This window comes from Ailuropoda melanoleuca, chromosome 7 (assembly GCF_002007445.2).
Source record: "Ailuropoda melanoleuca isolate Jingjing chromosome 7, ASM200744v2, whole genome shotgun sequence".
NCBI classification, from domain to species: Eukaryota; Metazoa; Chordata; class Mammalia; order Carnivora; family Ursidae; genus Ailuropoda; species Ailuropoda melanoleuca.
The window spans coordinates 52263354-52288473 of NC_048224.1; the positions used below are offsets into that span (position 1 = coordinate 52263354).

Consider the following 25120-nt stretch of genomic DNA (forward strand, 5'->3'; position numbering starts at 1 on the left):
GTGGGCGGGCGGCGCGGGCTGGAGCCGAGGCCGGGCGGGGTCGGGAGGCCTGGGCACCTGCTCTGGCCAGGCGCTCGCCCCGGAGAGGCCAACAGTGCTCGGCCCCGGAGTCCCGGAGCCTCCGGCGGGGCCGAGGGTTGCGCTCGGCCGGCTGCCCCGGGCTCCCCAGCCTCCGCCCCGGGCGTCTCGGGATCCCATGCTTCCGGGCCCCTCGCCCCCAGGGGCGCTCCCCCTTTGTATGGGGAGGCCGGATGGTTGAGTGACCTGCAGAGCCTGCCCGGGCCGCGAGGTCGGCCCTGCTGGTGGCTGCAACGGACCCCCTGCCCCACGCCACCGCCTTTCTCCAGGTAAACAGGCGGCGGCGCGTCCTGCTTGGCCCTAGACGTCTCCATGGTCACTCTAGCCCTCAGTCGGTCCTGCCATTACGGAGGGCCGGGTTGGGGTTAGCCTCGGGGTGTAAATAGTGTCCTTCTAGGCTGGGCTGTTGTGCTTTAGGGCGGCACTAGTCTGGGAGTTGTCTTGAGGCTTTCAGCAAGCCTCTGCCGCGCTGGGCCTCAGTTTCCCCATCTGATCAGTGAGGGTTTTAGATTAGCTCTCTAAAGACCCTCGTGGGTCTGCCAGTCTGTATGTGTCTGAAAATGGAAGGGCTGTCCCTGGTTCAAGACATTGGGCAGTTTCACTGCAGACTTTTTGCAAATGTGGACTTCTAGCCACTTAATACACTTGGTTTCAGACAGGCTTTAAAATGATTCCCAGAAGTGTTTCTAAACCTTACCTTAATCATATTTCATCCCTTGCTTTTGTCCCTAGTAGTAGTCAATCACATCCCGCTGAGTTTTTGCATGCAAAATTTTTTTGTTGTTTATATTTGCCCATTTTCTCTTTGTTCCTTAGTCCAGGCCCTCTTTGCTTCACATCTGGATTATTGCAACAGCTTCTTAGTTGGTCTGTGACTTCAGAAGTCCCCCGCCTCCCCCCTCCTTCCTTTATGCTAATGCCAAACTTAATATAGGAAGTAAAAAAAAGTTGAGTGCTTGCTTGATTATTAAATGTCAAGATGCTGTTGCATGTGGTGGGGGAAAGTATTGGAAGACACACAACCTCCAAGCAGCTTTACACTAGGTGCTGAGGCTTTACCTGTGAAAAGGTAGTTGATTGATGAGACAGGGCTGTGTGCTATAGAATTAAGAAGAAGAAGAGACGGAGGTCATTGGACCCTGAGTGGTCAGGGACGGCTTAGCGAGGAGGCAGGATTTGAGCTGGCTGTTAACGGATGAGTAGGATTCAGATAGGAAAAGAGGAATCAGGCCCAGTGACCCAATGGAGTTGGTGAATAGACCAGTCTCCTTGTCGAGAAGCATTCATATGGGAAAGGGGATAGGAGGAAAGATTGGTTGGGGCTTGTTCCTGAAAGAACTTGAACACTAGGCCAAAGTTGAAACTATTCTAAAGTCAGTGGTGAGTGGCAGGAGACGAGGGATGGTTTGTGGTAATTTGCAGGAGGGGAAAGAAGAGGCTTGGGGCCAGGAAATCACCTAAGAGGCCATGGCATTGAGTAGGGGCCTCTTGTGTGCCCCATTGTGCCCAGCCATTGCCCGCCCTATGTTTTCAAGACTCGCCTTGGTTTGGCCCCTCCCCACCTATCTGAACCCATTCCTTGCTTCTTCTCCCATCGGTCCTCTGCAGAAGCAAGTTTATGTCCGCCTCTAGGGCTTTGCTCCTGTTGTTTCCCCTTCTGAAGTGCTGGCCTCCTTTTTCTTCTCTGTGTAAATTCTCCATTTCACTTCCTTCAAGCCCCTGCTGAAGATATACTTCCTCCAGAGAGCGTTCCCTGACTGCCCTACCCCCATGCCTTTGTGGCACTCAGAATCTAAAGCTCAGGATTCAGCATTTGTTGCTTGGTTATTGAACTTGTTCTTGTCCCAGCTGGAGCGGGAGTTTTTTTGAGGGCATTGTGTCTTAATACTTCTTGGGGAGCCCTGGTGGTATCAATACGTTAGTCGAACTTTTATAAGAGATACTCAAATACTTCCTGATTCTTGTTGGTAAACAACTTTAAAAAAAAAATTGATTCCCCTCCTTTTTAAAGGGGAATCTGTTATCAATGATCAGCTTTCTCTGTTATATATCATTTATGTCTCATGCTGCCATTCCAAGTGGATGTTTTCCACTTTCATTCTTAGAGTACACATAGCATAAAACGAGTCTTTGAAAGATTAGGAAGTTTACTTTTGATTATGGGAAAGAAAAAAGTCATGTAATTCTTTTGCTGGAGACTGGGGAAAGAACTTCAGCTTTGGAATCAGGCCTGGATTTGAATTCCGGCAAGGCCACTTGTTAGCTCTGTGAACTTGGGCAAATTGTATAATGTCTCTGAGCCTATCTTCTCATCTGTAGTGTGGGGATAATAAAATCCATCTCATAGGGTTACTTCGACTTTTAAAATGAAACAAATACGCATATGAAGGACGTAGCAGAGTTTGCAGCTCCTATTAACTGCTCAATACATTTTCATTATCATCGTCATCATCAGGTGTAAATTTATCAAGGTGGAAAATGAGTTGTGGATTTTGACATCTCTCTGGATCCTTTCCGTTGCAGCACTTGTTGAAAATGTCAGTATCCTGAATCTAGAATGCTCTCACTGTGTTTTCTTCCCATTCATTTTCATGTTACTTTAGTTTAAATTTTGCTTCCTGTTTTTCAAACTTCTTAAATGTGTCCATTTAATGTTTTGTAGCTGACTGCTGAATTTAGCTTAGTGAAGGTCATCAGCTGAATGCAGTTTAATATCTAATGGTTATTTTCTGGTTGATATTGATGGCATGGAAAACCTCACAGAAGAAAGCAAGTCAAGGTGAGCTTTTCTAATCCTTCTGTCCTTAGAGGTGGGACTTGTGTTTCCCAGACCCGGTGTCCCTGGAAGTGCCGGCAGTAAGCAGGTGAGATGCCACGTCTTGACATTTTTGAGTTCTTGGCCTTAAGAAAGCTTATTCATTCCTTTGCCTGAAACCTACCTTTCTCAGTCGGGATGAATTCGTGAAACATCTACTTGCCCACTTCATAGACAGAGGTAAAAAGATGTTTTTGGACGGAATGGACATCATGCAGAGAAATGGCTGCAAACTACTCAAAGTACAACACAGTGTAAACCCTTAATTATTGCGTTGATGTAATGATACATCCTTAAATGAGAATTCTCTTTCCACTCAAAGTTGATCAGTAAGATTCAGGTACCAGGAAAAACCCTGCATCTCACCAGTGTGCCTGAATTAAAGTCTTATCGGAGATAAGAATTCCCACTCAGGGTACTGACAAATCCAGGTTCAAATCCTGGCCCTCGACAGTCATTAGTGACCTTGGAAAGGTCCTTCAGCTCTCTGAGTTTGTTTCTTCATCTGTAGAATGGGGATAGTTGCACTATGTCAGAGTGTTGTCCTGAAGGTTCAGTGAATAGTAAAGAGCTTACTCAGCATAGGGTACACAGTAGGAGTATAACTTTTAGTCCCTCACATTGCAGGTGAGGTTAGAGAGGCCATCCCTACCCCACCAGGACAGCTCAGAAGAAGCTTCTGATGTTCTGCATTGACTGAAAGACAAACCCCACTGTCAAACCAAACCGTACTCTCAGAATTAGTGTAACTGAGCAGACTTGGAGAATGTTAACGCCTTGGTAGGAAATCTTAACAGTTTGGATAAAAATGTTCTTTCAGGCTCACATGAATTAATGCAGTAAGAACTCTAGACTTGTTTTCTTTTAAATTAGGATGAGTGCTTCATGAATATCCATCACGGAATGCCATTTTATTTATTTTTTTCGTGCATTGGGTTTCAGCAGCACCAGAATGTTTTATGCAGCCCTGGTGTTATTCGGCTGCTGCTTTCTAAAGGATTAGATTGTAATTCATGACAGCTCAAGTTTAGTTTTGATCTAGACCCAGGCAGAAATACCTAGAAAAGTTATTTTTATATAGTTGTTACTGCTGTTACCATGCCTGCTGTCCCTAGTGCTTCCATCTGTGGTCTTTTTCATGACTTTTTGTATGGAATGGAAATTAGAGATCTTAGGTCTTCAGTGCCTGATAGAGGAAGCTGAGATTGAGTTGTGGCTCTGGTGTCCGCAAGTGACTGAACCCAGCAGGTGCAGATCTGGGTTTGGAATCGTGAGCATCTTGATTGAGAATAATGGGTACGTCATGGTTCCTTAACTCCCAGATTCATAACTTTGCTTTCTTTTCTTAGAAGTGTCACTGGGTATTTTTAAGTGAAGCGGAGCAAATTAGAGTGTTTCTGGGTTAGATGGGCCTGAGCCCTCTTGCTAGATTTTGCCTGATGGAAGGGATGGTCTTGGATCTTCAGCAGGGAGAATTGAGAGCTGGAGGTGTAGCGATCGTGGCCTCCGGGGATTTTGAGCCACCAGCTTGGTTCAGGTCGAGTCAGCTGACATGTGCCGAGAGCCCCTCTCTCTGCCGGACACAGTGCTGGGCTCTGGGCACACGGGCCTTGCCCTCCGCTCACAGTCGAGGGTGTGCACTCAGCAGCGTGTTGCCCCTTTCTTAGATGTTATGCTTGCACTTTTGTTCCGGTTGTCCTTACGGGGGAACACTTCCAGGGCTTTCCCCAAGGATGTTGTAGAGGGGATTGCAAGGCCCATGTGGGTGTTAGCCCAGATGGCATTTAAGCGTCCCCTCTCTCATCTTCAGGCTCTCTTCAGAATGGGTTAGCAGCGCGGGAAGGTATCACTAGTCTGCATTCTGGTTTTCATTGTTCAATGTCCTTACAGCTTTAAAAGAAGGCCGGCCCGATGCAGAGCTTTATTCATGAAATGTTGTGTTGAGGAGAGGGCTAAGTGTGGGTGTTACCTTGTTCTTGTGACCATGTTGGAGTACCTCGCATAGGAGCAAACAGCAAAACTTTTCGGCTCTCAGCTAAACTTTTTTCTGTTTCCTCTGTCATCTTACCAGAGCAGTCCTTAGTACAGTTTTTGGTTACTCCCAAATCATCATCTGATGTTTCTGTACAGCTCCCCTCCCTTCCTACTACCTGTCACACAGCTCTACACAGATGCCCAGTGGGCAACCCAGACTCTTCTCTGAGGCAGAACTCACTTGCCTCCTGGAATGGATAGCACCCTGCAGTCTCCAAGTCCTGTTGAGTCCTTCTTTGGACTCATGTTCAAGTTGGCAGCTGCCAGAATTGAGTTGGGGTTTTCTAATCTCATGTTCAAGGCCCTCCGCGTCCCGACGGTGGTTCTCCTCTTTGCCCTGTCACCCCTGGAGCCTGGCCCCAGCCACTACTCTACACATTTCAATCCTTTATTCCCTGCTCCTGCCATCACTTCTGTTTGAAGTGTTCTTTCTGTTCCATTTGAAATGCAAAGCCCTGTTCACATATTACTAACACCAGGAAGCTTTCCTTTGTTCTATTTTGATTTTTAGAAAAATCTTTTTGGTCAAAAGTAATCAGTCTTGTCATTCCTCCTCATAGTTCTTTGTTTCTGCCTCTATAATTGTCTGCTTGATACACTAATTATCTACTTGCAGCTTATCTTTCTCTAGATTCTTTGGTTTACAAAATTATATATTTTTAGGTAGAATCTTACACATGTCTTAAAAAAACTTTTGGTGAGAATAATACAGCTATGTGATAAAACATTCAAGAAGTATAAAATGAAGCCTGTTTCCCCTTCCCTCTCCCCGGTCCTTAGTCCTCATTCCCAAAGTCCCTGACATTAAGAGTTTCGTGTGATTCTTTCCAGAGTGCATACAGCAGTGTGTATTTATTCTTTTAAGAAAAGTACATGAAAAGAATCCACATATGCATACGTATTCCGTATCATGCTGGTTTGGGCTAAATAATAGAACTTTTTCTATATTGAAGCATTCTGATCTAGCTATCCTTTTTAATGCCTGTGTAGTGTTTCATTGTTGTTTTGAGCCAGTCTCCTCTTGCTGGATTTTGAAGTTCCCCTTCTCTCTCTCGCTCTTTTTCTTTTTCTTTCTCTTTTTTTTTTTTTTTGCTACAGAAAATAAAAAATACTTAGTGGGCATCCTTGTTACGTATATTCTAACATACTCTCGTAAGGACTGTATATTTGTAGGATCAATTCCTAGCAGTTAATGGTGGACCAAGTGGTGAATGCCTTCTGCATTTTGATCGATCTGACCAGGTTATCATCCCTCAGGATTACACTTGCCAATTCTTTTTTAAATGTGTGCAAATCTGATGGGTCACAACTGGTATCTCATTTTTTCTTTCTCTAATTCACATGAGTTTAGTCATGAAGAAAGCTAAACATCTTTTCATGTGTTTTTTGGTTGTCTTTTCTTCCTCTCTGAATTGTTAATTCCTTTGCACCTTCTTCATAGGGCTTTCTGTGTCATCCCAATCTGATTGATTTATAATATAAATTAAGGAATTTGGAAAGTAGTCCATTGTCAAATGCGCGTGTATTTTTTCTCAATATGTCATTCACTTCTGGTTTTCGCTGAGGATATTTTTTCTGTCGTATTTGTCAGATGTATTGGTCTTTGCCTTTGTGGCTTCTGGGATTTCTGTCATGCTTGGAAAGATCTTTATGTCCTTATTATAAATAAATTCATCCATGCTTTTTGCAGTCAATTTTTGGTGATAATGAGGTCTTAAAAAATATTGTCATAAGAACATACTGGCATTGAATGGAAAATAATAGGACCCTCTTTCCCGTCCCTGGTGCTAAGAAATCCGTAAACAGGCAACACCTTTGAAGACTCGTGTTGCTTCCCTTGACCGCATTTTCTTTCCTTTGAGCATCTAGTGTTGTCATGTGGGAGGGTTGAACAGTCATTACCTGTTCAACGTTTTGCTCAAACTCAGTGGGAAGAGCCGGGTGAAAGGCAGAGCAGAGTATGGATTAACTGGTATATCTGTTCACCCCTGTCAGGATCAGCCCTGTCTGCTAGACTGTGGCTTTGCTGTCTTTGCGAAGTAGCTTTTTTATTCTAAAGCTCCTTCAGGTAAAATGCGTTTGTTTTAGTGAGCTTTGGAACCCAGTTTGGGGGTAAGATTCCCATGTTGAATCTCAGAACAGGGTCTTGTCCTGACGCATGGGTGTGGTGAGGTGTTCTGTAGCTTTTTTGGGTGGGACCTTGCCGAGATTTCAGACAGTTTTACTAACCAAGGCTTGTTGTCATGTGGTCTTGCATCGGATCTTAGTTTTCTTTGCAGAGCACGCATGCATGTTTATCTCTAGGACCCCGCTCCTGACCTCAGGTCTGTGCAAGGAGCATCCCAGGCTGACCTGTACGTGGGTCATCCAGTGTGGCTCTCCCCCGTGGCTTGTGCCCACAGTGCCTCACTGTGGAAACATCCTCCCTTCTCTGGTCGCCCAGTGTGCCTTCACTCCCCAGCATGGGTCCGTTTTCTTCCCGAACCTGCTCCTTCTCCACTCCTCGTGGTTCTGGCCTACCCCTGGCCTGCGCTCGCCTCGCTGCTGTCCTCGGTCCTCGGTCAGTCCTGGATGGCCCCTTACAGTCTACTCTGGCTTTTTGAACACCAGTCTCAACGCTGCTTAGAATTCTGTTGAACTTGGGCTGAACCTGGGTCTTGGCAGTGTCTGCTCTGTGACTTCCACCTTTAAACACTAGAAGGACCAGTTACTTGAGCCTCAGGCCAGTGGTTTCTAATTAATTGAGGCTGTAGCATGAAGATAGCTGTTTATTTAAAGGAGTTAAGGGCTCCTGAGTGGCTCAGTCAGTTAAGCATCTGCCTTCGGCTCAGGTCATGATCCCAGGGTCCTGGGATCGAGCCCTGCATCGGGGTCCCTGCTCCGTGGGGAGCCTGATTCTCCCTCTCCCTGCCACTCCCCCCACAAAAGCATGCACGCACACACACTCTCTTTCTCTCTCTGTCAAATAAATAAATCTTAAAAAAAAATAAAGGAGGTAAAATCAGACAGGGTAAGGGGCTCTGATGGGGGAAAATCTGTGCAGATGGAAGGCATACCATTCCTCAGCTGCAGAACCACCTGGGACCTTTTTTTTTTTTTTTTCCCTCCCTCCTTTCCCTGCTCAAAGCCCTTACTTCTCTTGGAGATTTTGTTTGAGGAAGAAGGTGCTGTAGTAAATTCCTAGAGCTGAAATTGTTCAATCACAGGGGACGTGCATTTGTAATTTTGATGAATATTAATAAAATACCCCTCACTCGCCCTTCTCTATCCCCTTCCTCCTCACAGAAGCAGTAGGAGCCCTTGGCAGCATTAGGGGGATGTTTACCACTTGTTCCTGTCCCTTTTCCTGGCCACCACACCAGGTCAGGAATGTAACCTAGGGAAGCTTTCTTCTCATCCTTTTCCTCCGCTCTTCCTGACTTCTGCTGGTCCTGCTGTTCCCCGAGGGCAAATTCGACAAGCGTCAGGAGTTACTGTGTAGGAAGTCTGGATGGGTAGACTTTGCGACAGTCCTGGGAAAGTTAGCCTCTTGGAGTCTCGGTTTCCTCGTTTCTAAGATAGGGGTGAAGGTACCTCCCTTGGGGGAGGGCAAGAGGATTCAGGGAAATAATGCATGTAAGTCCTCTATGACGTGCCTTGCATGTATCAGGCACTCAGTCAGTGTCGGTTATTGATGACGATGAGCATGATGGGCTTTCCAAGTGAGGGAGAAGGCTGAAGAGTGTGGCAGGGGGCAGTGGTCCCCTTTTACAGTTGCTGAGGTGGGTGTAAGGGTGGCTGGCCACAAGGAAGGGGATGAAGGGTCAGGACTGCCCACCTCAGAGGGAGTCCTTCCCAGAGCCCGCTGAGACCAGTGTTGGCACAGTCTCATCAGCTGACCTTGGCAGATGCTGTGTGTGGGGTGAAGGCTGCTTCCAGGGGTTGAAAGTATTCTCCCATTAAAGCGATGGGCAGAGCAGGTGGTATGTGTGTCCTTTGGTCGAATGAGCAGAAGTGGACTGAGGACAGGTTGAGGAGGTGACAACTTGAACTTTCCAGCAGCCCCTGCAGCTAAGTCCTTACCATGTATGTTTTTCTAAAGAGGTATTTCACGTTCTTATCCAGAGTGTAGTCTTTACAAACAAACAGAAAAAATAGTTAAAATAAGTATTAATGAAAGAAAAAGTATTAATGGTTTTGAAGAAAAATGTCCAGCTGATAAATGCTTGTTTTTTAAATTTGAAAATAGCAGTGGAAATGTCTAGTTTGGGGATGGCTTCTTTTTTTTTTTTTTTTTTAAAGATTTTTTATTTATTTGACAGAGATAGAGACAGCCAGAGAGAGAAGGAACACAAGCAAGGGGAGTGGGAGAGGAAGAAGCAGGCTCACAGCAGAGGAGCCTGACGTGGGGCTCGATCCCACAACGCCGGGATCACGCCCTGAGCCGAAGGCAGACGCGTAACCGCTGTGCCACCCAGGCGCCCCGGGGATGGCTTCTTAATATAATGTGACAGACCTGTGATTACTCTGCTGAGTTAAAGAATACTGATTCTGATGTATTTAGTGAGAGGAATAATCAAATTCATTATTGTCTTCTGAAGCAGCTGCAAACTTAGTCTAGGTGAAAAACTAATATATAAATCACTTCTCTGCATTATCAAAAATGAATTTCATTCCCACATCTCTCTGAGTTGGGAGGAATCTGCATTAAGCCCGTATCAAACTGCAAGACTGGGAGTCTTATTCGTCTTTGAATTCCCTTTGGTTTGTGCCTGCAGAAGATTGAAATTGAATGAATATTTCCTATACATGTAGAAAAATAATTTAAATTCCCAGTTAGTATGCCATTTAGTGATTGCAATTAAATGTAATATTTGCAGCATATAGGACAAAAGGCTAATTTCCTTAATTTGCAAAGAGCTCTGACATTCAATAAAAAAATGCAAATATAGGCAAAGGATACGAACAGACAGTTCAAAGACAAATTTAGACAAATTGCCATTAAACATGAGAAAAGACGATCGGCCTCACTTATAATTAAATAAAGGCATTTCAAAACCATGAGATGCCACTTAAACTGATCAGTCTGGCAAAAGTGAAAAAGTGTAATGCTCATTATTGGCAGTTATGGGGGGGACAGGGTCTTCATGTGCTGTGGGTGAGGGTAGCTGCCGCTGCCTTTGGGACCCAGTTGGTATGATCGGTAGAAATGAAACCACAATCCTAGCAAAGTCTTCTGCTTAGAGGAAATACCATGGCTATTTAAATTTTTTCCTGTTTGGGGTATCAGTTGGGCCTGGTTAAGTACATTGTGACACAGTCTTCGTGGAGTACTCTGAAATTGGAGAAGGTAATGAGGTAGGTGAGTTTGTGCTACCGTGGAAAGATTGGAGGGGGTATTAAATACATAAAACAAAGAAACAGACAAACAGGGTATAGAACAATTTATGCTGATATGTGTTTATAATTTTCTCTGAAAGAACACTGAAAGCTCTTACCAGTGATTATCTTTGGGAAGAGGAACTGGGGAAGAGCTTTGCTATTCATTTTATATTTTCTGTACTAGGATTTGAAATTTGTGTGCGTATATTTTACTTTAAAGATTAAACTAATGAAGCATTGCTCTAAGTTAGGTGTAGGCCCACTGACATTCTGTGCAGGGGAGGAATCAAGACCTACAAGAAACTAGTGGAGAGCCCATGTTGGGAAACTGCTGATCAGAGGAGTGGGGGATCATATTTGAACTTGATTGTCTCTTGAAGAGGTTCTGACTTGCTTTACCCCTGGACCACTACACCTGACAAGTCAGGTAGTTGGGTGTGGAACTTATGGTTCATTACGCCTTTTGCTCCTTTAAGCTCAGTAATGTGCCTAGGGCTGAAGTTACCTGCCGATTCCCTGTGTGTCAGACTTTCAGAAGCCTCTTCCTCTGGAGTGTCGCCTGTTAGCAGCTCTAGGCAGAGGGCTTTGAATCTCATTGTCACGGCCAGAGGAAGTGTTAATGTAAAGGAGAGGAGAGTGAAGCACTTCCTTTCTCATTTGCAGAAAACTAGAATCCCTCTCTTAGGTGTTAATCATGGTTTTTGGTTTTTCTCTCCAGTGATTTTCTTTCAAGTGTAGTTCTCTTCTTTTCTTCTGAGAAGATAAAAAGCCACGCAGAGGAGGAGGAAGCCTCACCGGGAGGCTAGTTTCAGTTGTAGACTGTTTCAGAAATGCTTCATTGTTTGCTCTTTTCTACTGGTTTTTGCCCACACCTTTGCATCTTTTGAAAAGCCTAAGGCCACCTTCCTTTTGCGCTTTAATTCCCAGAGTCACTATTTACGCACCCTTCTGTCATGCCAGGCAGTGTCTGTGTTTCTAGTAGGCGGTCTGGTGTAGTTAGGACCACAGCCTCCCGAGTCGGACTAAGTTCATCTTTTAACTGTGGGACCTTTGGCAGTATCTGAACTGCTTTTCAGTTTCTTCATCTATAAAATAGGAACAATCATAGTATATCCTTCACAGAATTGATAAAAGGATCAAATTAATATATATAAGGTGTTTAGCGCAAGATGTGTCATTATATGCCAGCTTTTATACACATTCAGTGCATGAATTTCCGTCATTTAATGATGACCGCAATCACATAGGGCAGTAGTTCTGAGACTTTTTCTAGGTAGGAAATCAAAGTTAACCGTCTCGTCCAAGACCGCGTGGCTGTTTAAATGTTCATTGTTATGATTTTTATCAGAAAGTGGCAGAGCTAGGATTCATAGCCAAGTCTACCTTCAAAGCCAGTTCTTTTTGTTATACCATCCTGTCCCCCTAAAAAAGTCTGTTATAGCTAACCTTAATACTGTGGGCCAAGCAGCCACTGTGCTGAGTGCTTCCTACCTTTTTTTTTTTTAAGATTTATTTATTTATTTGAGAGAGAGAGAGCATGCATGCACGCACGTATGCATGCACACAGGGGGAAGGGCAGAGGGAGAGGGAGGGAGCCGTAAGTAGACTCCGCTTTGAGCCCGAGGGGGGTTTGTGATCTCACAACCCGAAACCAAGAGTTGGACGCTTAACTGACTGCACCCCCCAGGTGCCCCTAGTGCTTCCTACTTCTGCATACTTGTATTCCTCATAACAAGCCATGAGGCAAGGACTATTATTCCCATTTTCAAGATAAGAAAACTGAGACTTAGAAAGTTTATGAAGTATCTCACCCAAGTTTTACAAGTGGAAAGCAGGTGTCATTTGAACCCAGATCTGACTCCCAACTTTGTGCCTCACACGGTTTTATTATGATCTTTTCCTGTCTTTTAAAAACTGGATGAGGGGGACACCTGGGTGGCTCAGTCGGTTAAATGGCTGTCTTCAGCTCAGGTCGTGATCTCAGGGTCCTGGGATCAAGCCCCGTGCTGGGCTCCCTGCTCAGTGGGGAGTCTGCTTCTCCCTCTCCTTTTCATGCTCTATCTCTCTCTCAAATAAATAAAATCTTTAAAAAAATAAAAACTGGATGAGGTATCCTAATTTTTTTTTAAATGTTACTTATTTTGAATATGTTCAGGTAGTTTAGAAATGTGTCTGAAAAGATTCATTGACAGCTAATAGGGCTCCTGGCTACCCTGTCCCCCTCCCAAGAGGCAATAGAGGTTATTTGTTTTTGTGCATCATTCCAGAAATAGTCTGCGCATATCCATAATGTGTATATATTGACACAGCAGTGTGTGTGTGTTTTCATGGTGCTTTATACAAACAATACCTATACCGCTCGGCACCGCACCCTTCTCCATCAGCAAGATACCATGGTGATTATTTCATGTCAGTATGGAAAGAGCTTCCTTGTTTGTTTTTTCCGGTTATATAGTAGCCTTAAATATGGGCGTCCCATATTCCTCTCGATGGGCATGTAGTCTTTTCCAGATCTTCTGTCGTTTTGTCCAGTGCTGTATAGTAAATTCCTAGGGCTAAAGTTTCTCGGTCATGGGGGACGTGCATTTGTAATTTCAATGGACATCCCTAAAATGCCCTCCAAAGTATTTGCTCATTTTACACCCCGCCAACAGCATCTGTCAAATTATCATCGGCAGGAATTTTAAGGTATTTTTTATTTTACTTTTTTTTGTCATTCCAAGTAATAAATGTTCACTGTTAAGAGTTTGGAAAATACAGGAAAGTACGAAGAAGAAAGTAAAAACATTTTTTTTTAAAGATTTTATTGATTTATTTGACAGAGAGGGAGACAGCCAGTGAGAGAGTGAACACTAGCAGGGGGAGTGGGAGAGGAAGAAGCAGGCTCCCAGCAGAGAGCCCAATGCGGGACTCCATCCCAGGACTCTGGGGTCACGCCCTGAGCCGAAGGCAGACACTTAACCGCTGTGCCACCCAGGCGCCCCCCCCTTTTTTTTTTTAAAGATTTTATTTATTTATTCATTCGACAGAGATAGAGACAGCCAGCGAGAGAGGGAACACAGCAGGGGAGTGGGGAGGAAGAAGCAGGCTCATAGCGGAAGAGCCTGATGTGGGGCTCGATCCCATAACGCCGGGATCACGCCCTGAGCCGAAGGCAGAGGCTTAACCGCTGTGCCACCCAGGCGCCCCAAAACATTTTTAATCTTAACATTAATGTAACCATTCTGTATATATCTCTCAGTATTATTTCTATGTATATTTAATATCTGTAGATACATAATTTTAGAAATATCCTACTTTTGTTGTTACCTGATTTTTTTTAACAGCTTTACTGATGTACAGCTTACATATCATGGAATTTGGTCATCTTAAGTGTACAATGCAGTGATCTTTAGTAAATTTATGACGTTATACAGCTATTACCATAACCCACTTTTAGACCATTTCCATCACCCGTAAAGATCCCTTGTGCTCATTTGCTGTTGATTTGTTACCTGATTTTTTTGTGATGTTATTAAATATTCATTCAGCAGATATTTATTGAGTGTTTACTATGTACCAGGCAGTAAGCTGGATGATAGTTAATAAAACAGATAAAAATCCTTGCCCTCTTGGGGCTTGGATTTTGTAGAGCTAACTTTGTATTCCTCAACGTCAATTTAAATAATGACATAGTATTTGGTATACAGGTGTGCTATGCTTTAATAATTCCCAAGAAGGTGGGCAATTTGGTTGTTTTCATTGTTTTGCTGTTGTAATTGAATATACTTATGGATAAATTCTTGTGCCTCTATCCATGATAGTGCTGAGTCAAGAGAAATGCCATCGTAAGGCTTTTGTTGTATTTGCGTACCAGGAGTATACGAGAGCGCCACAGTCCCTATAGCACTGCCAACTGGGTTTAAATCATGCCAATTTGAGAAAGAATTGTATCTCATGTTAATTTTTATTTGTTTATTGATGTTGTTAAGCACTTTGTGTTTCAAGACTATTTTAATTTTTTTTGAAGCATCTGTTCATAGTCTTTGCCCATTTTTCAATTGTTAAAGTTGTTTTTATTGTAAGAGTTTTATATACTTCTTCACCATATATGTCGTATTTTTCATAATTTGTCTTTTGTTCATTTGTTTTTGGTGAAAAGCCATTTTTTAAATGTATAAAAGTTCTTCTGTGATTAAATCTCTGTGTTCTCCTCTGGTATCTGTTTTTTGGACCTAATAAGACCTTCTCTAGAAGTTTTTGGGGGGTATGTAATGAAGAAGGGATCTAACTTTATTATTATATATTCATATTATTCAAGCAGCATCTATTTCAAAAATTCTTCCTTTTTCACTGATTGGAAATGGCCCATGGGGTCCATCTGGTCCGACTCCCACCTACCTTCACAGCCTCGTGAGGCCTCTGTCCTTCCCCCAACTGTACCACAGTTCTCTAACGCCTCTTTCCTTCCTGCTCAGGCTCTCGACTCTGTGTGTGTCATTCCTTCTGTCTGCAGCACCTCCCCGCCCCCCATTACAAAAGATCTCATAGCCCTTGTCATAGTTTTAACAAGAGAATTCAAGCTCACCTGGACCCCTTGTGCCTGGTGCGGAGAAGACAGTACATACTCAGAGTGAATGAATTCCAGCATGATCATACTTTTTTTGTAAAAGATTTTATTTATTTATTCGACAGAGAGAGAGACAGCCAGTGAGAGAGGGAACACAAGTAGGGGGAGTGGGAGAGGAAGAAGCAGGCTCCCAGCGGAGGAGCCTGATGGGGCTCGATCCCAGAACGCCAGGATCACGCCCTGAGCCAAAGGCAGACGCTTAACGACTGCGCCACCCAGGCGCCCCTGATCATACATTTTGCCATCTGTATGTTTGCCTGTTTTTTTTGTGGTGGTTTTTTTCTAAAATGTCTTCAGTATTTATTCTTCTAGATCCACGGTGTCTACAGTGTGGTAGCCGCCGGCCACATGTGGCTATTGAACACTTGAAATGTGGTTATTCCAAATTGAGATGCGCTGTAAGTGTAAACTACACATCAGATTTCAAAGAGTTAGTATGAAAAAGAGAATGTGAAAGGTCTCATTAATAATTTTCTAACATTGATTATGTGTTGATAATGCTTTAACTAGGTTAAGTAAAAATGTGAAATTTTAATATTTTTGTTCATGGAACTGCTAGAAAACACTACACATGTGGCTGACATTATATTTCTGTTGGACAGCAATGTTCTAAGATGAATTTTAAAATCACTTTGTGAAGTTACTAATAGAAGTACTTCATTGGGCTGCGTTATAGTCATTAGTTTGGGGGTAAAGTGTTTATAGTATGGAATCTTTCAGAAGTGTGATACGTATCTTCATTTATACATGTTTTTGTCCTTATTGAAGTGTTACAGTTTTCTTCTTGTAGATCCTGACTCTTTTGTTTATCCCCCAGGTACTTTATAGTTTCTGTTACTATTGTTGGTCATGACTTGTCATTATCTTACCTAACTGGTTTTTTATGTACAATAGTTTTTTGAAACGCTTCATTTGCTAGTTCCTGCTTCTAAACAGATTTGTTCCAGTGATTCCCTTGTGTTTTCTGTGTAAACAGTCCTGTCTGCCTTGAATAGTAATTTTACCTCCTTTTTTCTAATGGCTCTGTGCCTTAATTTTCTCCTGTCTGTGGCTTTGGCTAGAACTTCCAGAGCAACGTTAAGTAAGAGAAGCGATGGACAGACAACCTAGTATCCTCCCAGGGACTAATGGGAATGCCTCTACTAAAGTGTTCACCAGAGTGTGCACCAGGGAACACTAATTCTTGGGAATACTTACATGTGTACTTGAGAGAAGTTACACCTTAAATGAGTGTGCAAACTGCTGAGTTAAATAGAATTCTTGCCTGCCGGGCTTTTCGGGTGGGTTACTATGCTAATATATTTTTTAACCCCTAGGAGGTAGGGATATGGAGTCTAGGGCATGGGCTTGTGTGCTACTAAGTACATTTTGGGAAATGCAGATACGATGTTTCCTTTCTAAGGATGATGTTGCCATTGGCTTTGCAGTAGGTACTGTTTATTACATTAAGAAAATATTCTCTTCCTATTTTTTCCTTACTTTGAAAAGGCATTTAACTTTCTAAAATCCACGTTTGGCATAGTTTTGATTTGGCCATATGGTTTTTCTCCTTTGACTTACTGATGTGGTGGATTATATTTATACATTTCCTAGCATGTAGCCATCCTTACATTTGGTCACAATATATTATTCTTTTAATAGGTTATGTTTCTGAGTATTTCCTTGAGGACTTTAAAATCTGTTTACTTAGGTAAAGTTGACAGTCGTCTTCTTTATCCTGTTCACCATCTTCTGGTATCAGATTTAAGCCATATAAATTGAGATGCTTTAATTTTTTTTTTTTTTTGAGATGCCTTAAATGTTTCAACATGCATCTAAAACAGTGTGAACGGCCTGAAGATCATTTATGCTTTGGCACTTCTGTTTCTTTTTATTTAATTCTGCCAATTTATGTTATTCTAAAAATATGTCCGTTCCGTACAGATTTCAAATTGATTTCAATCATAAATCTAGGATAAATAAGGGCACAGTATTCCTTCTTAACTAAGATGTTTTAACTCAGATTCTGACAACGATAAAAAAAAATTCTGGTGTGATCTAGTCACACTAACTGGTTGATCCTTTCCTGCAAGCGTCAGATTTAATTGCACATTGTTGTGTCTTATAATTTTAAGAATTTTCTCTGCGATTATATGCTGTTCTGTATTCATTACTTTTTTGCTTTCTTTGGGTTTAATTGGTTGTTTCTTTTCTGACCTCTTCAGTGATTTCATTTATTTTTCTTCTTTGTTGTTTAATGATAAAACCTTTTAAGGCACTGACTTTCCCTGTTAAAATTTGTTGTAGTTTCAAAATCGTCAACATTTCATTTTGAAAAATTTCAAATATACAAAAAAGGTGGATTTTACAGAAAACACCTGTGTACACCCAGTGTCTACACTCTACGCTTGTTAGCACAGTCCTGTGTTTGCCTCCTCACCTGTATCGCCATCTCCTTTTTTGGATGCATTCTCAAGTAAGGTGAAGACATAAGTAAACTTGAACTTTACTCCTTAATCCTTCTTGCTGCAGATTTGATGTGTTTTCTTTTTTTCTAAATAGTTCCTTCTTGATTTTCTTTTTTGATTCGGTGTTTATTCAGAAGGTACTTAAATTTCTGTTGGTTGGATTTTAAGCACTAGAATATAATTGTTAGATCTGATTTTATTGTGTTTTGGTCAGAGAGCGCAGACTGGGCTGTATCCATTTTCGTGGTTGTGAGTGATTCGGTGCCATTGGTTCTTGGCAAGGGCAGCCAGCCTGTCCACGGTGTGCGTGCGCTGTGAGCACTGGTGGACAGTGACAGGCTTGTGATATGTCTGTCATTCTTGGTGCTTGCCCTGTCTAAAGCTCTTCACTGACAGAGTCAGTTGCCAGCCCAAAAGGATAGAAAGGTGTGCAGAACTGAAGAGGAAAAAATGCACATCAAAACAACTCAGATTCTAAATTAAAAAGGATTTAGCTCCATTCAGTGTATCTGGTATGCTGTCTGCTTGAAAAGCACCAATTGGAAACATACAAGTGAGGCAGAACATTTTTTTAGATGAGTTTGCATATTTTTTACAAAGTATTCCAAATCTTCAGAAGTAGGTGAAACGGAAATATTTTTCCTAAAAGGATATCAAATTCTCAATCAGCTGGAAAGGCCCTACTATCTATATATAAGGTGTTATAATTTTGATGAGGATGGATGTTAGGCGGTTGGGGCACTAGGCTGCTTGAAGTGGAGGTTATCTGACTTTAGGTGAATTGACCAAGACGTGAAAGACTGAAAGCAAGGGGAAGAATGCCCAGGTTGGGCCCTGGAGGCACAGTAGCTGCAGTGGTGGTGGTGATGGTGGTGGTGTGATTTTTGCAAGCTTGTGTTTGTGCCGCTTGTACTTAGTGAAGAGTCACTGGTGAATTATGAAACTCTCTCTTTCTGCAGATTACGCTTCATGTCAGTAGAAATGGACAGCAGCAGTTTTATTCAGTTTGATGTGCCCGAGTACAGCAGCACTGTTCTGAGCCAGCTAAACGAACTCCGCCTGCAAGGGAAACTATGTGACATCATTGTCCACATTCAGGGTCAGCCATTCCGAGCCCACAAAGCAGTCCTCGCTGCCAGCTCCCCCTATTTCCGGGACCATTCAGCATTAAGTACCATGAGTGGCTTGTCAATATCCGTGATTAAAAATCCCAATGTGTTTGAACAGTTGCTTTCATTTTGTTACACTGGAAGAATGTCCTTGCAGCTGAAGGATGTTGTCAGCTTTCTGACTGCGGCCAGCTTTCTTCAGATGCAGTGTGTCATTGACAAGTGCACGCAGATCCTGGAGAGCATCCATTCAAAAATCAGTGTTGGAGATGTTGACTCTGTGACTGTCGGCGCCGAGGAGACAACAGAGAGTCGTAATGGAGTTAAGGACAGCAGCTTCTTTGCCAACCCGGTTGAGATCTCCCCTCCGTATTGCTCTCAGGTACGGCAGCCCACGACGAGCAGCGATCTTCGGATGGAGACGACGCCCAGCAAAGCTTTGCGCAGCCGCTTACAGGAGGAAGGGCACTCGGACCGAGGGAGCAGTGGGAGCGTTTCCGAGTACGAGATTCAGATAGAGGGGGACCATGAGCAAGGGGACCTGCTGGTGAGGGAGAGCCAGATCACCGAGGTGAAGGTGAAGATGGAGAAGTCCGACCGGCCCAGCTGTTCCGACAGCTCCTCCCTGGGGGATGACGGGTACCACACGGAGATGGTGGATGGGGAGCAAGTCGTGGCAGTGAACGTGGGGTCCTACGGTTCCGTGCTCCAGCACGCGTATTCCTATTCCCAAGCAGCCTCACAGCCAGCCAGCGTCTCCGAAGCTTTTGGAAGTTTGAGTAATTCTAGCCCGTCTAGATCCATGCTGAGCTGTTTTCGAGGAGGGCGCGCTCGCCAAAAGCGGGCTTTGTCTGTCCACCTGCACAGTGATCTGCAGGGCTTGGTGCAGGGTGCCGATAGCGAGGCGATGATGAATAACCCCGGGTATGAGAGCAGTCCCCGGGAGAGGAGTGCAAGAGGGCACTGGTACCCATACAATGAGAGGTTGATCTGTATTTACTGTGGGAAGTCCTTCAACCAAAAAGGAAGCCTGGACAGGCACATGCGGCTCCACATGGGAATCACCCCCTTTGTGTGCAAGTTCTGCGGGAAGAAGTACACACGCAAGGACCAACTGGAGTATCACATCCGGGGCCACACCGATGACAAACCATTCCGCTGTGAGATCTGCGGCAAGTGCTTTCCATTCCAAGGTACCCTCAACCAGCACCTGCGGAAAAACCACCCCGGCGTCGCCGAAGTCAGGAGTCGCATCGAGTCCCCCGAGAGAACAGATGTGTACGTGGAACAGAAACTAGAAAATGATGCATCGGCCTCAGAGATGGCCCTGGATTCCCGGATGGAAATTCACACAGTGTCTGATGCTCCTGATTAAGATGGTAACGAAGTACACCCAGACAAAGCACATTAATCAGTGCATATTTGTGATTTGCTTTGTTGTAATCTTTGGTTTTCCCAACCATCTGGAAATCTCTCGGTCTCTTGGCAGTTTTTCTAAGGTTTCTGGAAGGAACACTTCATTGTGTTTATCCTTTCCCCCGCCCTCCCTCTCCCAAGGAGCTCAAAGCATGAAGGGCAACGTATCCAGGGAAAACACAGGCTGACAGTATTCCTCTTTGGCTGAACTCTTAATCCAAAATCTGCCAGTGATTTAGCTATGCCAACTGGTTGACCCTACATTCTCTGCCAAGAGGCATACTCTCTCGTTGTGTGCACTGGCACCAGTGCATTTCCATGGAGAGAGACCAGGATGCCGTCAGCTGATACAAATGGGTAACCTTTTATAATTTAAAATTACTTTTAGGGGGTAGTTAGACAATTTATATATATATATAATAAAGCTATTATTATATATATAGTATATATACATTCTCAAATTTGATTTTATTCTGGTTGAGGTGAATGTAAGAGGAATATATAATTTAATACAATGTGAACAGGGCTTTTGACTCTGTCTGGTCCCTACCCAATGTTAGGGTTTTGACCCTTTATTTCCCTTACAAAAGAATGTTAATAGGTTTTCATATATATTAATCATTGTGTCCAAAAGCAAGCAAAGCAAATCACAGTGTTCATAGCTCTGCTTCATAACAAGTACATAAACCAAATGCCATAAAATGTATTCAACTCTAGTTGGAAACCGTTTGGAATTTTTGTTCGTTGTCCAGTAGGTAAGCTGGATGACCCGTGGTGCTGACCTTTTTACATATTGTAGTGTTATATTAGCCAACCCCAAAGGAGCAGTGGTTTTCAATGTTTTTACTGGCCTACGAATCTACCTTCATTCCGTACTGTAGAAACATACATACCAGGTAACTAAAACGAATCACTCTACCATGAGTTAGTACTCGCACTAAAGGAAAGGGATTTGTAGTTCTGTCTACAAAATTCTCCAAGCAGTGTTGTGGGGGTTTTTTTTCCTCTCTCTCTCTCTCTCTCTTTTCAAACAGCTAGTTCAGGTGCACAGCAACTTTTTCTACATGCAGTTCCCAGGGAAACTGCAGAACTTGGAATTTGTACTTTTTGTAAAGATATACTTACGGGAATTGCAAGCAATATATCTATCTTAGTATTGTGTGTGCTAACGAGAGCCTCAGTGGCTCCCCCACTCTCAGTGTTTCCTGCTTAAAGAAACCAACAGTCAAAAAGCCCTCTAAGATACTCTGTGTGTCACCAGATCTGTGTGTGTGTCACCATTTTTTTGGTCACGTGGTGCTATTTTTACGTTCTGTATCTTTTAGGTCAGTATAGTTGTAGAAAATGTGAAATCTAATGGTAATAGTGAATTACAGTTGTTTTTTTTTTTTTCCTCTCTTGAGTTTTTAGCTTGAAAAGAGACCTCAAAAGCATGTGCTGGCAAACACATTACTGTATGAAAACATACCTGAGTCCTATTTGAATAATGTTTTATTAGTACTTCAGGAAATGTCTTCAGTTCTAGATTTTGTTTACCCGTGTGCTTGTAGTAAACAAAACGGGCTTTACAAGATTGCTTCGGTACTGTCCACTCGGACAGAGGAGTCATGTCACGTCCGCGGTCGGACGGTGTGTTTGCGCTGCCCGGAGGGCGTCGGCCCTCCAGACTCTGCTGGAGAGCCTGGGCCCTGAGACCCGCGGCCAGCGCGTCTCCGCAGGAGAACGGCGCAAACCACCTGCAAGAGAAACAGACACGAAAAAGACCAACCTCAGAGGCTAGGAGTTCAAGGAATACAAAATTAGACGTTTGCTGGTTTTCCATGCTTTTTTGGCTCTTAAAATACCAAGAATGGTGGGGGCTTGGGGGGGAGGGTGGGATGATTTGGGGGGAGGTCTTTGTGTTGTTTTGTTATTTTGAGACAAGAAAATCGTTCAGGCCCTTGTGTGCGATAGCCCCCGGGGGTGGTGGTGGTGCGGTGGCGTGTCGTTAGCACACAGGATCTGTCTTTCCCGTGTGACCTGCCGCGCTACACATCAGTGTTACTACGTACAGATTACACTCTAATCCCGCTGCTCGTGAGGAGCGGCGCTTGCTGAATCGGGTATATAGTATGCCTTTTCCTGTCAGACTGCCTAAGTAAGGGGTGCGTTCTCTCCCTGAAGCACTTGCTCAACTCCTGTCAAAGCCGCGTGCCTCAAGGGGAGGCTGGACCCCGCGTGTTTACCCACTGAAATATGTTCTGGGGTTTCAGGTAAATGTTTGTGATTTTTTTTTTTCCCGTACATGAGTAAGTTTGGATTTGGTTTTTCTTTTTAAGAATTAAATGCAAAAAATTTGTGTGGTGATACAAATTAAGTTTGTGACAAGAAATGCCCAAATCAAGGACATGAGAGGTCAGGCTCAGGGAAGGCACCTCCTTTTCTCTCAGGCTTGGGGCCTTCTGAGAGGTCTCCAGAGCATTCCGTGATAGATGAGACAAGTCAGGAGGGGAGAGCACTTGGGGCAGGTACCTCGAATATCCTGGTTCTTGTCACTGTGTCCGTCTTAACCTTATTTACATGGAGTTCTTTGTATTTGTCAATTTGTTTAACTGGTTTGAGTTTACCAAAGAGTGACTTATCCAAAATTGTCTTTGACAAAACTATACATTGCTTTGATTGTACAGTTCAGGTTCAAACATTGTAATGGGACTGTTTAAGGGGCAGAAAATTGATTGAGTTTCTCTCTAATAACCATGATTCCACATTTTGCAAGTTCCACTTGCCTCCCATTCATGTTGCTAACACTTTACCCTTTCCACTGCTAGCAGTGTTAAGAATGAATTCTCAAGCCATAACCCAGTACTGTAAGGTTCCACAGGGCTTCGAGGAGGCAGCGCGTAGGCCAGCACAGAGCTGGGCAGCCTCTCTGAGCGAGCACACCGTCGTGCTTCTCAGCGTGCGTGGCGGGTGAAAGGTTAACTCCATTCAGATCGGGCAGCAGCAATTAATTGTGCCTTGTCACATGAGGATGTGCCAGGAGGATGAACGTGGCCACAGAACAGAAACATTCTCCCCGAAGGTCCCTTCACGTCTCCGCAGACGAAGTTCGCTGTGTAACTCCTTAGAGCAGCTCTTTTTGGAAAGCAAAGTCCCTATTTCTGTACAGTTTTAGGTTAGATGTTTCATTTATAACAAATGCAAAAGTCAACTAAGATAGAAGTGATATGTGAAGAAATCTTTTACAGCAGAACATATCCTGAGTTCATATAGGTCTGTTCATAATTGAGTCTCTTCTTGCGCTACCTTTTCCAGTACGTAGACAATGTGAAGACAGTGACGGCGTCCTTTCCTCTAGGTGTTTCACCTGTTACTGCAAACTGTGAAGACAAAGAATTTTATACTTTTCCTAATGTTTGTGGTTTTAAACAGTTATTTTCATTCTAATCAGTTCGCTCCCCTCTAATTTCTACTAAAGCTGTAAATACATTTAGAAATTATATTTGTAAATACAGCATATGAAGACAAGTTAAGTTTTGGTCAGTGGAAAGCCTCCCAATCGGCTCTGCCTTGGCGGTTTTGTTTTTTTGTTCGTGTGTGTGTGTGTGTGTGTGTGTGTGCGTGTGTGTGTGTGCACGCGTGCGCGCGCACGTGTGTGTGTGTGTAACAGCAGAAAGGATACTGTCGGTTCACTGTTAAGCAGAATATACTGTAGAACTAAATTGATAATTTTCCAGCTTCCAGAGCGTGAGCAGATGTCTTTTCTCATAGCAGTTATAACCAAGTCTTTGTTTTCCCTTAGCCCAGACCATAGGCCTGCATATCCTTATGTGTGGTTTTGTTTTTACTTTTATTTTTCCAGCCTAGACTCTAGGAAGAACTTGCAGGAACACAAAACAAGGGCTGGGGGGGAGGGGGGGTGGGAATCATCTGCGTGAATGAGCTTTACTTTAAAGAAATCAATGTATTTTATTTTAACAACTTTTTCTATTAGTTACTGTGATTTTTGTTGTTGTCTTTGTTATTGTTAAATTCTGTAATGGTTTCCTGTGAAGCCTCCACTGAAAGGGACTCAAATATGCAACACCTAAACTATTTTCCAAGGGCACACGCCCCTTGAATGGTGCTTCTAGACTGGTCAGGGTTATTTATTAAATTTTATATATGAAAGTATTGGGGAATTATGTAAATTCTTTATATGAAACTATCTAGTTCATAAATCATAGATTTCATATTACTCAGTGCAACTGAACTGAATGTTCAGAAGAGTCATTCACATTGTTCCAAGTTTGTAATGGTTGTCACACGTCACATAATGTCTTCTTCAGTAAGTGCCAGAGTGTTTCCACTGTTTCTGCCCGGTGCTCGACTTCTCGGCCCGGAAGAGGACCTTGTTTTCCCTGGTTCCCCTCTGGGCCTGGCACACATGGGGCTCCTGTAGTTCCTGGTCAAGTCCTGAGTGAGCCCTGCTGCAGATGCAGTAACCAGACCTCTTGCTGCCCCTCAGTGACAAGTATGCTGTGAATTCAACCTTTGGACTTGCTGCCTAAGCCTTTGGTTGCTGCCCTGACTATAGTAAGAGGTAAACTTACCTGGTTTCTTTGAGAATGACCATTTTCCTAATGTGAAAACCATCTCTCTCACCACTTTTATTAGTAGGGCTAACATTTTTTTCCGTTATAAATGGTTGAGCAATTTGAATGACTTAACACAGTGTCATTATCTTGCAATATAAACTGGTAACCTCACAAGCCCACACTTCATCACCATATGAAGTAAATGAAGCTAGCTAAGCGGATGCTGTACCAACTAGTAACTTGCCATTAAGGATTATTTTATAGCATGAATTTAAGACTATTTATTCAAATGATATTTTACTCTTGTATTCATTTTGTTTTAGATTTGTGACATGAATATTTCAGTGCTGCTTAATTTTGTTCTGAATTCTTGTTTCTTGCTTGTAAATGGCTTTTTTATGGTATAAAGTCAATGGAAATTGCTGTTTGTAAATAAAAATGCTGCTAGAGCAAATGTGCTGTGGCCCCCCGTCTGTGTTTGCCCCTCCGGCCTCCGTGAGCCCTGCTGGCTCTACAGACGTCTGCCGTGTCATAATTTCTGTAACCGCTGTTTTCGAGAGGTGAGGATTTCGTAAAAAGCCCTTGTGCCACCATGGTGCTGGGAAGACAAGAAAGAAGCAGATGTATTTCTATATCCCTCTCTCTTGTGTGGTGAAGACCGATTGTCAGGGGCCCCCGTGTGCACCCAGTCTCCC

General features: G+C 43.3%; 1 protein-coding gene across 2 annotated transcripts; it reads left to right on the plus strand.

Annotated features, from left to right (window-relative positions):
• The first annotated feature begins 328 nt into the window (after positions 1-328).
• ZBTB34 (zinc finger and BTB domain containing 34) lies at positions 329-24879 on the plus strand. 2 transcript variants are annotated; one of them, XM_034664544.1, is made up of 2 exons: positions 329-347; positions 18304-24879. In XM_034664544.1, the coding sequence occupies exon 2, from the start codon at positions 18314-18316 to the stop codon at positions 19826-19828; it is 1515 nt and encodes a 504-aa protein (XP_034520435.1). In that variant the 5' UTR covers positions 329-347; positions 18304-18313; the 3' UTR covers positions 19829-24879. The 2 variants fall into 2 exon arrangements, with proteins under 2 accessions (XP_034520435.1, XP_002916369.3); XM_002916323.4 differs by lacking the exon at positions 329-347 and adding an exon at positions 2740-2857.
• The last annotated feature ends 241 nt before the right edge of the window (positions 24880-25120 follow it).